We start from the raw sequence: 14,286 nt of genomic DNA, 5'->3' as shown, positions 1-14,286 counted from the left end.
GCATAAATAAAGGATAAATAATGCCATTGACTCAGAACAATTACACCCCCCACAGTTATATATTCACTCCTATTCAAATCAATGTAATGTGTTGTGTCTCCCTCGTTAACCTGGGTCAACAAAAAAATTTAAGCTAAATCTGCTCTTAGTTTGACCTCCCATCTCTCATCTCTGGTGTCTGAATAATAACGGTGGTGGGCTAATTCTACTTGAACTAAGTCTATGAAGCGACAAGGTTGGAGTGTCATGTGCCGAGGACTTTAGTGGGACCAGTGGTATCATCTCTAATGCGAGTCAATTTGGTTCCTTACCCCGGTAAACCTTCAGGGGGCTTTCTTCGCATTTGTTCAGTCTGCTTCAGACTCTGGAAAAACATCTGATGCATTTTATAACAAACCCCAGATGCGCCCAGAGTATGTGTGAGAGAAAGTGTGTGTGGGAGTGTGTTCGCCAGTGCTTTCTGCAGGGTAAAAGGACAGCGAAGAAACAGTTTGGATTTTTTCGATTTGGTTTTAAATAAAATGTTTGGAATGAACGCAGATACGTGCGTTTCATATTGTAATATCACATCGATGGATTCATATTATAACACGTCTTCGTCACACGGCACGAATCCCGTAAGGACATTCCAAACGAGTGAATCCAAATACAGCCCAACATTCCTACCAAGCAAAGGACAACAGGGTTACGGGAAGAAGTCTCGGAATCCTTCACAACAACAGGAGTGCCAGTCACAGGATGCCGCCTCAGAGGAAAGCAACAATTTATTAAACCACCTCTTCATACAACCGCCAGGTTGCAAAACATCCCCCGAAAGCAAAGGACACAACGGCGCGTCTATCCCCTGCTATGGTGAGTTCCAAACGGTTGTAAGTTTGGATGCTGATTGCACTGCTCACAAAGGTTATTGATTAAAACCACTGCGCTCAGAACTGGTGCGATGACCCAAATTAAAACATCAGATTCATTTGTAAAGAGGTTCCGCACTTAAATAAGAGAGTTTCAAAGTTATGTTAAGCTATTTATTAATTTCAGAGGCAACGCGCAAAACCAACGTTTAGGCGGTTAGGCCATCGTCAGTCAATCAGCATCTTAACTAGACCATGAGTTAACAACCAAGCATCGTGTGGGCAACAAGGCTAACAATTAAAGGGAAATGTGTTGATTTTATAGGCTAGGGGGGTCAGAGAGCAACAGGAGTTTGTTAAGAGAAGCCAGCATTTAAAATCCCCAAAGCATCTTTCTAACAGAAGACACACACGCCAACGTCTGTCTGTTAGAAACTGCATGACCACATCATTTATGAAGCCAAGTTGTTGGTGAAGAAAATCCAATGACAAATAATGCGAAATGATTTGACTTTCATTCTGGCATAATCTGTATTATTTTGACCTTGGCCTATATATGCCATTTAGCAGAAGCTGTAATACCATGGACCCCTGGCAAATAGCTTATTTTTGAACATTTACAGTATGTATACAGGCCTATACTTTCTCAACACACCAGCAAACCTCATGCACATACCATCGTATGCAACTTATATTATCACTTATTTCAACACAAAAAGGGAGCCAATTAGACTGATATAGATTATTTTATAGCATAGAAACTCAGAGGACAGTCCCCGAAATATGAGATTAAGCAATAATCTGAAAATTTTGCCGACCAAGGATTTATTGCACGATTTCTCACCAACGGAATTGGGCTCTATGGGGACTGGGAGCAAGTGATGCAGCCTACACACACACACACACACACACACACACACACACACACACACACACACACACACACACACACACACACACACACACACACACACACACACACACACACACACACACACACACACACACACACTTAAACATTAGGCATTGAGATTTGCCAATAAGTGTTCTCATCGTTTAGAATGTAAGATTAAATATGATATTCTATTTTTTCCGAATCAGTTTCCAACCAGAACACCTATATGCAGTGGCTGTTCTAGACCATTTCAACTGGGGGGGCCAAGCTGGGGCCAGTTGTACTGTTAGAGGGGCCAGTTACATTAGACGTTATTGTTGTCATATCGTTTTCTTCACTGCATTGCAGGCATTAGCAGGCAAAAGACCATGTTCATAATCATCAGCGTTGCCACTGTCTAATAACGGATGTAAAAAAAGAACGATAGCAAAAATTTGTTGTCAAAATTATTTCATACTTCACATTTAGGTGGGCCACAAGGGGGTCCAAAATTGTTGTCACAGGGGCACTGGCCCCCCCCTGGCCGCCGCCCCCCAGAACCGCCACTGCCTATATGACCTAAGTATTCAGATTTTAAACACTGGTGTTTACTTTCCCATCGTCCGGTTTAGAGTGCATTTAGTCATTAGAAATGCATGTGACTTTCTCCATGCCTTTTTTATTCAGATCAGTGCTTGGAATGTCTGTCACCTTATCTACATTTCAGCAGTAGTGAACAGGGCCTTGTTTCCCATAGCCTTCGTAGCGTTAAGATTATCAGTAGAACCATTTTACGATGTATCTTTAGTAGCGGATGTGTTTCTCAGAGCCCCCGTTAGTAACGTGGCTCTTAAAAACCGTCGCAAATCTACGAGCGATCTAGTCCAGGGTTTCCCAAACTGGGTGCACATTTCATTTTAAATTCCTTAACACTACACAGCTGATTCAAATAACCAACTCATAATCAAGCGTTGATTATTTGAACCAGCTGTGTAGTGCTTTGGCAAAAACCAAAAACGTGCAGCCAGGGTGGGCCCCTGGACCGACTTTGGGAAGCTCTGATCTAGACTACTTGTAGAGCAGCCAAAGTGCATCGTTAGGCCTCTTTTCTGCCTTACCTCACAAGATATCATTCTAAAACAATTTCTACATGTTCTGTGTGAATGGGCACGCTCATACGATGATACATGTTTCACATGGGCAATGTATAGGATCTAATGTAATATTTAATGAAAAGATAAACAACATGCTCGACTCCCCCCTTAGATCGGATGCTGCGTCCTAGTATAACATCCAAAGAACAAAATGGTCAAACTGTTACAAATACATATTTCAAAAATGATCCAATAGGTCTATTTCTCTCTTTGGACAAGTCATTTATCCCTATCTCTTCCCCTACATGGTTTATTCTTTACCAATTCAATGCCCATATAACGTAAGGCACTAAAGTACATGATTATGGATATTGAAATGCATGGCAACATCGTGGTTGCGAATGGAGCTCTTATACGATAGGAACACGTAAGGACACGTAACATATTTCGTGTTACAGGGTATTCTACCCCAAATGGGGATGGGTAAGAGAGTTCTCCAAAGAGAGACATTGGATATAGACCGCCTCAATGCGGAATGTTCCTTTTCTTGTTTTTTTGTATAAGGTTATAAATAAGTAGGCCGAAAAATACCCTGCTAACATTTAGGCTATGACATCATAATGTATATTTTATTGTGTGTTTCTATATTTATTTGTCTTTTATTTTCATGTTTCCCCCAGCTCCCTCTGCTGGGATCTCTTTATTGGGCCAAAACTGACTATAAGAATGTATACTTATGCCCACCTGTGTGTAGGCTGTATTGTTTTGTTTTTTTGTTTTTTTAATCTTTATCCCCTTTTCTCCCCAATTTTCATGGTATCCAATCGCTAGTAATTACTACCTTGTCTCATCGCTACAACTCCCGTACGGGCTCGGGAGAGACGAAGGTCGAAAGCCATGCGTCCTCCAAAGCACAACCCAACCAGCCGTACTGCTTCTTAACACAGCGCGCCTCCAACCCGGAAGCCAGCCGCACCAATGTGTCGGAGGAAACAACGTGTACCTGGCCCCCTTGGCTGGCGCGCACTGCGCCCGGCCCGCCACAGGAGTCGCTGGAGCGCGATGAGACAAGGATATCCCTACCGGCCAAACCCTCCCTACCCCGGACGACGCTATGCCAATTGTGCGTCGCCCCACGGACCTCCCGGTCGCGGCCGGCTGCGACAGAGCCTGGGCGTGAACCCAGAGACTCTGGTGGCGCAGTTAGCACTGCGATGCAGTGCCCTAGACCACTGCGCCACCCGGGAGGCCCCTAGGCTGTATTGTTGTCGTGACATTGATTGCCATTGCCTCCTATGCACTCTGAAGAAGGGCTCATACACAAAACGTTCGTGGGGCAATACAAATGTTTATTTACGTTTATTCACCGGAGTGCTGTCCTTTATTGTTCTTCTAATGTACTGTACATTTGAAATATGCATTTGTAACATTTTGTCAAGCTTAGTTTTATACACAGCTGAATCTTATCCAGTAAAAATTGGAAACACCACATCGTTAAAACATTGGAGAGGCCATGGCGATGCTGAGCTTGATTTGGGCTCAGCATGCTTCCGGAGACTCCCCAATTGCATCACACCCTCCAGACCACATTGCCAGATCAAGCATAAATTGGCTTTTACATGTTCTGTCACGTTCCTGACCTGTTTTCCTTTGTTTTTGTATTTGTTTAGTATGGTCAGGGCGTGAGTTGGGTTGGGCATTCTATGTTATGTGTTACTATGTTGGGTTCTTTTCTATTAGCCTTATATGGTTCTCAATCAGGGACAGGTGTTTGACGTTTCCTCTGATTGAGAACCATATTAAGGTAGGCTGTTCTCACTGTTTGTTTGTGGGTGATTGTTCCTGTGTCTGTGTATGTCGCACCACACGGGACTGTTTCGTTTTCGTTCGTGTATGTGTTCGTTCCTGTTAGTGCGTTATGTTCTCTAGTTCAGGTTTGTTCACATCGTTTATTGTTTTGTAGTTATTCAAGTGTTCTTCGTGTTCGTCGTCTTGTTTAAATAAATTTCATCATGTTTTCCACCTACGCTGCATTTTGGTCCGATCCTTCTCGCCTCTCCTCATCCGAGGAGGAGGAAGAAATAGAATAACGTTACATGTTCACTCTACATGCTTGTTTGGGAAACACTCTATAAAATGTGGCCGGTAAATAGCGAAGCATCTGGTACGATCATCTTAATTCATAAGTTACCTCAAAGCTGGGAAACAAGGCCCTGGACAATTGAGGGAGGAAATATTGTTCTTACTCCACTGTGTTGAGTTCATTCATTTCCATTAACTTTCTGATTGAAAAAGATGTGGGAGGGGCTACATTATCATATTTCCCAGCATGATTTGTTGCTGGTAGATTTTTAGAATAGTTTTAATATCGATGTTTCCTCATGCGCATTGATTTAATTTATCCTACACTATACAAAGAGAAATAACATTTTTCTAAACTAATCCAATCTGTAAGGTGTTGGACTGTTACTGAGACTGTTGTTCCAGTTTAGATGGTTTAGGTAGTCTTCTTGAAGTCCTTCACCGTAGCAATCATTCTGAGTGCAGGTTGTGGGTGATAAATTCGAATTGTTGGATATCCTGGATTCTGATAGGAATTACTAATCACTCCACAAACCAGTATATTGTGACTCGAAGGTCTGATGCGACCCATGAGCCAGGATTTTCATACCACAAAGTCGAAGATAATAAGGCCATAACTAAAGGCTCTATGAAATCTGGTCATAAAGGGGTGGATTCACCGACGCAGATTAAGCCACTTTTAAACTGGACGAACTGGACTAAATAGTCTCAAACTTGTTCTAGTCTAGATTTAAAAAGTGTGATTTCCAGAATGACGATTAGAGTTAATCTAGAGCTAAGTGAAGGCTTAAATTAAACCTGGCCTGAAGTTAAGCCTGCCTCTGATGAATGGATGTTGGCCCCCGGGTTGACCTTGGCAATGGAGGAAAATGTATTACCAGGACTATTTCAATGGCGATCAGAGAGCATCACCAAGGCGGACAGAACAGTTTCCGTATGTACAAAGAAAATGCTGCTGACATTTGTTTGCTTGAGCCAAGGCCTTCTTCTGACTCTTGTCGGGGAAGGCCCATCCCTCCGTCCCTGCAAGTACTGATCATCTTGACGGTTTTGGAATCCATCTGGAACCTTCCATCGTGAAACCGGAGATTCGTGTGGTGTAAGTGAGTCGACTGTATGCAGAATGCTACATGTGAACAACTGAAAGACAATTACATCAAGTTCCCCTGATGATGCTGCCCAAGCCAACTACAAGATACTGTAGAGTTCTATGAATATGGGAACTTCCCTGGAGTCATTGGCTGTACAGGTGGATGTCATATTATGTTTTTTTCACAGGAACTTAGAAAGACAAGACAATGTAGAAATGATATTTGTAACTGTGTGAAATTGTTTGAGAATAGTTTGAGAAACATGTTAAGACCCCACTGTGTTGTGTCACACAAAACGCTAACATTTCAAAGTGACTCTGATTTGTAAAAGTGGGCCAACAATAAATACATTATCTTACCTGAAGTTGTTGTAGCATCGTTTTGTAATTTGAGTTGAATTCATTAGAATTGGTAGTCCAGACATTATTTTTCTTATTTTCGGGGTGATGAATCATGCTGTTTGTTCTCGATAATTGGGTGGTTTGACATCATTTGCTTCAAGAGGGTTTTTTCAAAGTCACTGAAATTCTTTGAACGTTTTCTTTTACCTCTGTCCGTTGTTTGGTTTAGGTGACTTGCTCCAATTCCACACAATGCTTACGTATTAGTGTCCCATCACTGGTTTTTGAAGCATCCTCAGGGCATCATGCTTCACAAAGATTAACTGGTTAGTCCTTATTTACCTCAGTCTGGGACTCAGTCTAGAACTAATTAATCTGAAGTTAAGCAACATCTCAAATTATTTAATAATCTATATTTATTTAAGTAGAATTAGCCTAGTCCCGATTTACTCACATTCACTCAGAAGACATGCTGGGAAATATGGAAATACTTGGCATACAACACACACACACACACAGACTTGAGGCAATATTATTTATTTATAGGCATCAAAGTGGTATTGTTTGAACAATCATATTAAACACAAGTATGCACAAATTATGGTTAGGCCTACATTTCTAAATTATGGCCTGCCATCCAAACCATTGCCTTCATCTAACGATACAATACTAGAAATTAACAGACTACCTGGCAGGGTATAATAAACTGACAGATTGTTTTTGGAAATCACTTTTTTGTTGTTGCCCAAAGTGGTTAAAAGTTAATTTTCTCAATATCTTTAAATCATACTGGTCCGGTAGTCTAATATTAAATAAGGTATTAAGAAAAGTATTATTAATAAACTTAAAGCACATATACAATGACATATCTAAATCGTGTTTTGTCCCACCCTGATCTGTTTCACCTGTCTTTGATTATCTCCACCCCCTTCAGGTGTCGCCCATCTTGCCCATTATTCCCTGTGTATTTATACCTGTGTTCTCTGTTTGTCTGTTGCCGGTTTGTCTTGTTTGTCAAGTCAACCAGTATTTTGTCTGAGCTCCTGCTTTCCCCCCAGTCTCTCTTTTTCTCGCCCTCCTGGTTTTGACCCTTGCCTGTCCTGTCTCTGAGCCCGCCTGCCTGACCACTCTACCCTGACCCTGAGCCTGCCTGCCGTCCTGCACCTTTGCCCCACCTCTGGATTACCGACCTCTGCCTGACCTGACCCTGACTTCCATCCTGTACCTTTGCCCCACCACTCTGCATTATCGACCTCTGCCTTGACCTGTCGTTTGCCTGCCCATGTTGCTGTAATTAACATTGTTACTTCGACACAGTCTGCATTTGGGTCTTACCTTCAAACCTGATATGTTTATCACGACACAGATTTTAATTATGATTTTAAATCATTTGAGAATGTATAGGTACTTACGTTATAGGCCCAAAACCATCAGTCCAAAATCCTAGCCTAATGATTGAAATATACTATAGCCTAAACTTATTTTTGGGGAGGCAAAACCTATAGACTTTGTTTCGAATGCCACATTCTTATTAAATTCACCGACAACACGGCCATATGGCCAGCGGGTTGACTTCCATGAGCATGGCTGCATAGCACAAGAGACTTTGGACGGTGTCTGACTATGTTCCAAGTTCATATCAACTTAGAAGATTGGTTGCAGTAATGTTACGTCGATGGTGAACTAGAAATTAAGATAACGTCAATGATGATGTTAATATGAAAGCACAGTGTAATGGCGTTGACCATACACATCTACAAGTAGTTGGGATTGCAAGATGCCTATAGGCCTTCCATTGCAATGATTGACACACTGAAGTGTTATTAAAGTTCATGAAAAGAAAATTATTTAAAAAAATAAGGAATGACATATATTGAAAATAAAAGAATCTGGTTTTGTGTTTAAATCTGAGCGCAAAGACAATAATAAGAACACAAAGCAAGGGAAGGGAATAAAGACATAGGACCCTCTTCTTTTATATATTTGCTGCAGAGAATGACAGGTATTTAAATAATTTAAAAGCAACTGTTATACAGATGTTATGACACAGTTTGTTGCTGCTCCAATGCCCGACCTTTAGACAGAATGCACAAGTTCTAATATCCAGAGATGTGGCGTTTTTTTTACACTGCGGGGGAAGTTTTACAGAGAAAGAAAAGCCCGTTATTTGAACCTTGATTAAAACGGACTTAAAAATAGGAAAATTAAAGTCTTCAAAACATACACCAAAAACAGCAACATAAAAAAACAATAAGGAAAATATTATAAACTGAATAATATTACTAGCACCACATTATAATAATAATAATTATTCATATTATTATTGGATAACCTCTATTTCCATTGGCAATCATCCTGATAATTTTAAAAGAAAAAGTAAAGTAAAGTGGGAAATGACTAATTCCTAAAAACATAACTGCTGCACAGACTAGGCCATTCCCACATTGAAAAAATGTATCCATCATATGATCATTATTGTTGCTTTTAATTAGCATATAATTACCAAACACATTTCCATAACTCATAAAAGCATGAAATTCAAATGAAGCCTCAATTTCATGCAGTGAGCGAAATGTTTAACTGTGGACATTGGAACCACAGATGTTGGATCTTAATTTGAGCCAGTTTGCTAACAGAAGGAAAATAATCCCGGAGCAACAAGAAATGTGAATTACTATGTGGATTATAACTATTAGACATTTTTGTAGGGGTTGATAGCCTACATTTTTTGTAAGGGAAAATCAAGTCAGAAATTTCAAAGTGGAAATTACAAACTTCAGAAGCCTTTTTATACTTCAAATGAATTCCTACCTGCATTGGAGGAATGTTCCGCAACGGGGTGATCAAATTAAGATCCTATATCTGCATAGGTTACAGTAACATTGTGGGCCTTTTTTCATCACGAGATTGTACCTCGACAGCCGGCACCTTTTCTCACCAAAGTATACCCCATGAAGTAAAAAAAAAAACAGCCTTTCCTTTGACTGCAAACAATAGGAGTAAGGCCTTTTATTTCAGCTTAAATTCTCATCACACACATTTTACGTGCGTCTTTCTCAAAGATGAGGGCCACGGGTAGTTCAACCCGGCATCAAAAACACTTTGCAAAGACCAATAACAGAGCAGAGCCATTTCAACTGCGATCCTTAAATGCAATATGTCTCCCCTGAGGAAAGCTGTGCAGTGTTATGCTGTAAAATGTTGCATTGGGCATGGGCATTGGGCATGGGCTGGGCTATGTTGCATTGGGCATGGGCTATGATGCTCTGAAGGCATCATAACTTTGGAGAGGATAGAGTTGGTGCTCAAGGGAGCGGAGATGTTGCACAACTTTATAATGTATTTTCTCCATCAACAGCAGAACTTTATAATGTATTTTCTCCGTCAACAGCAGAACTGTACCCAGCTTATTGTGAATACATTTTGTTATGGTAGATTGGGAACCATGGACATTTCTCTATAGCTGACATTTCTGCAATGCATAGGTATACTGTATAAGGCCCGAATGAGATGTTCGACGAGCATACTTTTGGTCATGTAGTGTATATTCCCTCTGTGCATGTTATGTTCACACCTAGCTTGAAATGCACACAGTATACGCACACCGCCATCATGCTTATGAGAACCTTTCTGTTTTCCCACAATTGTTAAACTTCAACGACTGTACTCAATTGAATTGACTTTCTGAACGAGTTTACATGTGTGCATACCTTGCATACCTTTACTGCGGTTCAATGGCTGTGCTCTTTTCACATATTTTAGAATATTTCAGACGATTCATTATCTTTCCTTCGGAACTGAGCATAACATATCAACTATATTGCATCTCTTGTACCAGGCATTATCATCATTAAGAGAGGCTAATGCTACAAACTCGTGTCTCAGCTATAGTGCCTTAGACTTGGTCCTGTACATGCTATAGGCTAGTGCCTCATGCAATGCATGGTACAACAGGGCCAGGGGAGGTTGTAGGGGTAGGGATCCTCAACCTATAGAAACTTCTACCTGACCACAGTCCACAGCAATGGCTGAAATCAGATCACCAGTGGAACCAATTAGAGTGCTTAGAGGGCAGGAGTCTGCAGAAATGCAGGCCATACACAGCCACACAGCACAACAGAAGAGCTAGCCACCCCATAAATACAAGGCAGGTGTGATTGTTGTGTCCCAAATGGCACTCTATTCCCTATAAAGTGTTCTACTTTTGATCAGAACCCAATTTTGTAGTTTTCAGCTGTGTCTGGAGAAAGACTTAGAAAAAGATATCAGATATCAGATATCATGTCCTCTATTGAGTCTAACCTTCTGGACAAGAGGATACCTATGTAAGAATGCTGTTCATTGACTATAGCTCAGCATTCAACACCATAGTACCATCCAAGATCATCATTAAGCTCGAGGCCTGTGCAATTGGGTGTGAGCAAGACCTTTAAACAGGTCAACATTCACAAGGCTGCGGGAGTCAGAGTGCGCGGACCAACTGGCAAGGGTCTTCACTGACATTTTCAACCTCTCCCTGACCGAGTCTGTAATACCTACATGTTTCAAGCAGACCACCAAGGTAACCTGCCTAAATGACTACTGCCCGTAATACTCACATCGGTAGCCATGAAATGCTTTGAAAGGCTGGTCATGGCTCACATCAACAGCATCTTGCTAAATGCTAAACCCACTCCAATTCGCCAACAGATCCACAGATGACGCAATCTCGATTGCACTCCAAACTGCCCTTTCCCACCTGGACAAAAGGAACACCTACGTGAGAATGTTGTTCATTGAATACAGCTCAGCGTTCAGCACCATAGTGCCCACAAAGCTCATCACTAAGGACCCTGGGACTAAACACCTCCCTCTGCAACTGGATCCTGGACTTCCTGAAGGGCCGCCCGAGGTGGTAAGGGTAGGCAACAACACATCTGCGACGCTGATCCTCAACACGGGGGCCCCTCAGTGGTGCGTGCTTAGTCCCCTCCTGTACTCCCTGTTCACCCACGACTGCGTGGTCAAGCACGACTCCAACACCATCATTTGCTGATGACGCAGTGGTAGGCCTGATCACCACCAACGATGAGACAGCCTATAGTGTGGAGGTCCGAGACCTGGCAGTGTGGTGCCAGGTCAACAACCTCTCCCTCAACGTGAGCAAGACAATGAAGATGATTGTGGACTATAGGAAAAAGAGGGGCGAACACCCCTATAGGGGCTGTAGTAGAGCGGGTCGAGAGTTTCAAGTTCCTTGGTGTCCTCATCACCAATCAACTATCATGGTCCAAACACACCAAGACAGTTGGGAAGAGGGCACGACAACGCCTTTTCCCCCTCAGGAGACTGAAAAGATTTGGCACGGGTCCCCAAATCCTCAAAAGGTTCTACAGCTGCACTATCAAGAGCATCCTGACCGGTTGCATCACCGCCTGGTATGGCAACTGCTCGGCATCCGACCGCAAGGCACTAAAGAGGGTAGTGCATACAGCCCTGTACATCACTGAGGCCAAGCTTCCTTTCATCCAGGACTAAGATACAAGGAGGTGTCAGAGGAATGCCCCAAAAATGTGAAAGACTCCAGTCACCCAAGTCATAGACAGTTTTCTCTGCTACCGCATGGCATACTGGAGCGCCAAGTCCAGGATCAAAAGGCTCCTTTTTTATTGAATGTAATTTATTTTGGGAAACAGACATGTACAACAAAATGCACAATGTGTACCCAGAGGATATCACTTCACAAAATAGGGACTGGCGCACTTCACAAAATAGATGGCATCATGAGGATGGAAAATTATGTGGATATATTGAAGCAACGTCACAAATGGGTCTTCCAAATGGACAATGACCCCAAGCATACTTCCAAAGTTGTGGCAAAATGGCTTAAGGACAACAAAGTCAAGGTATTGGAGTGGCCATCACAAAGTCCTGACCTCAATCCTAGAGAGAATTTGTTGGCAGAACTGAAGAAGCGTGTTAGAGCAAGGTGGCCTACAAACTTGACTCAGTTTCACCAGCTCTGTCAGGAGGAATGGGCCAAAATTCACCCAACTTATTGTGGGAAGCTTGTGGAAGGCTACCTGAAACATTGGACCCAAGTTAAACAATTTTAAAGGCAATGCTACCAAATACTAATTGAGTGTGTCATCTTCTGACCCACTGGGAATTTTATGAAATAAATAAAAGCTTAAATAAATCTCTACTATTATTCTGACTTTTCACATTCTTAAAATAAAGTGGTGATCCTAACTGACCTAAAACAGGGAATTTTTACGAGGATTAAATGTCAGGAATCGTGAAAAATTGAGTTTAAATGTATTTGGCTAAGGTGTATGTAAACTTCCAACTTCAACTGTAAACAATGAATAGTGATTTATGTCTGTCTGGAATTCATGTCGAGACCATATCACACTCATGAAGGAAATCATGGACCTTGAAAAACAAATATTTCCTCTCATATTGTTTTCCTCTCCCCCTCACCCATATCCCCCCCACAGCTAAAGACAATGGCGGGCTAACTGACTCTGAGCTGACCCTAAAAACGGACTCCCCTGTGATAGAGGGTTCCTATCTGAACCTGAAGGAACCAGGGTCAGGGGTCAAGGGTCAGGGTCAATCCGACCGGTTTGGCCCTGGCTCGGACCACCTCTCCAGTCCCATGGACAAGGGGAGCGAGGCTGCGGAAAGCAACAAGGGGAAGAAGAGGCGTATCCGCACCACCTTCACCTCATATCAGTTGGAGGAGTTGGAGAAGGTGTTTCAGAAGACCCACTACCCTGACGTCTACGCCAGAGAACAGCTGGCGTTGAGGACCGTCCTGACAGAAGCACGAGTACAGGTGAGAGGATTTCGGAGCTTTGACCTTTTACTTGGCTCAGTTGAACAACCACTAAACCATGATGAGGACCATGGTCTGAAGTACTACTATTATACCCGGTCCCAATTCTCTCCCTACCCCTTCTTCTTGGAAGTTCTGAAGGGTCTGAATAGGTATAGTCAGAGCAGCAGTGGAACTTCCACAATATTGGCAAAAATCGAAAGGCCAAAAGGACTCCTATGAGCTGTTTTCTGTAGAAGCTCTGTCCATTTCATCATGTACATGTTTACTCAGGGATCTGACAGAGAGAGAGAGAAGATTGGCATGTGGACAGACCTTGTTCTGAACACATAGCATGGGCTATTATCTTTTCTTCCCTTCTCGTTCTGTCTTTCCGTGGACAGGACTAGCGGGAATACTATTCTTTAGTTCTACATACTGCAGATTTTGTTAAGAGGTCAGAGGCCAAGGGCTTCCCACCAAACTGGCCATGTTACTTCAAACTACATCACTACACAGCATTTATTTCAAGAAAAAAAAGAGAGAGGAACAAATAAAACTCAAAGTTATTTGGCAAGGCAATAAGAAACACTCAGATGCCACATTCAATTTTCCAGCATGCTCTGAGACAGTCAGGGCAACAGAACCTGGTCTGGTAAAGTGGAGGAACAGTAAAATAAATGACCGATTTGCATTTGTTTTCCACCTGGGAGGCCCCCTGTCGGCCTGCCTTTGGTCGGTGTTCAGACGGACGGTTCCTCCCGCCCCATGAGGAATTGCCTCTATCGGTCTGTGTCCGAACGCGCACCATCCGAGCGAGACCCAGTCGACCCGTCTGACCCTGTGGTCGATTCGGGTCGGCTCTGGTATACACAACCAGGAATATCTTGGTAATGGAACCAGATAGAGACACCTCGTCTTCTGACCCAGTGGCCCTACGTGGGGAGTGGCGCACTCAAATACCAACATTCTTTCTGATAGTCTTTAGTCCAACTTTTGGTTATCCTGACATGGACACCATGTAGTCCCCTGTGGCTCAGTTGGTAGAGCATGGCGCTTGCAACGCCAGGGTTGTGGGTTCATTTCCCACGGGGGGACCAGGATGAATATGTATGAACTTTCCAATTTGTAAGTCGCTCTGGATAAGAGCGTCTGCT

At 42.6% G+C, this 14,286-nt stretch overlaps 1 protein-coding gene across 1 annotated transcript in view; it reads left to right on the top strand.

The window, feature by feature from the left end:
- The first annotated feature begins 530 nt into the window (after nucleotides 1–530).
- LOC129866608 (homeobox protein aristaless-like 4) overlaps nucleotides 531–14,286 on the top strand; it is a 39,189-nt gene continuing 25,433 nt past the window's right edge. The window contains exons 1-2 of the mRNA XM_055939364.1: nucleotides 531–852; nucleotides 12,810–13,150. Coding sequence (XP_055795339.1) covers nucleotides 531–852; nucleotides 12,810–13,150 — 663 coding nt within the window. The remainder of the gene's footprint in view (nucleotides 853–12,809; nucleotides 13,151–14,286) is intronic.

Source organism: Salvelinus fontinalis, chromosome 12 (assembly GCF_029448725.1).
Source record: "Salvelinus fontinalis isolate EN_2023a chromosome 12, ASM2944872v1, whole genome shotgun sequence".
In the NCBI taxonomy this organism is placed as follows: domain Eukaryota; kingdom Metazoa; phylum Chordata; class Actinopteri; order Salmoniformes; family Salmonidae; genus Salvelinus; species Salvelinus fontinalis.
This window is presented reverse-complemented; position numbering and strand designations above follow the sequence as displayed.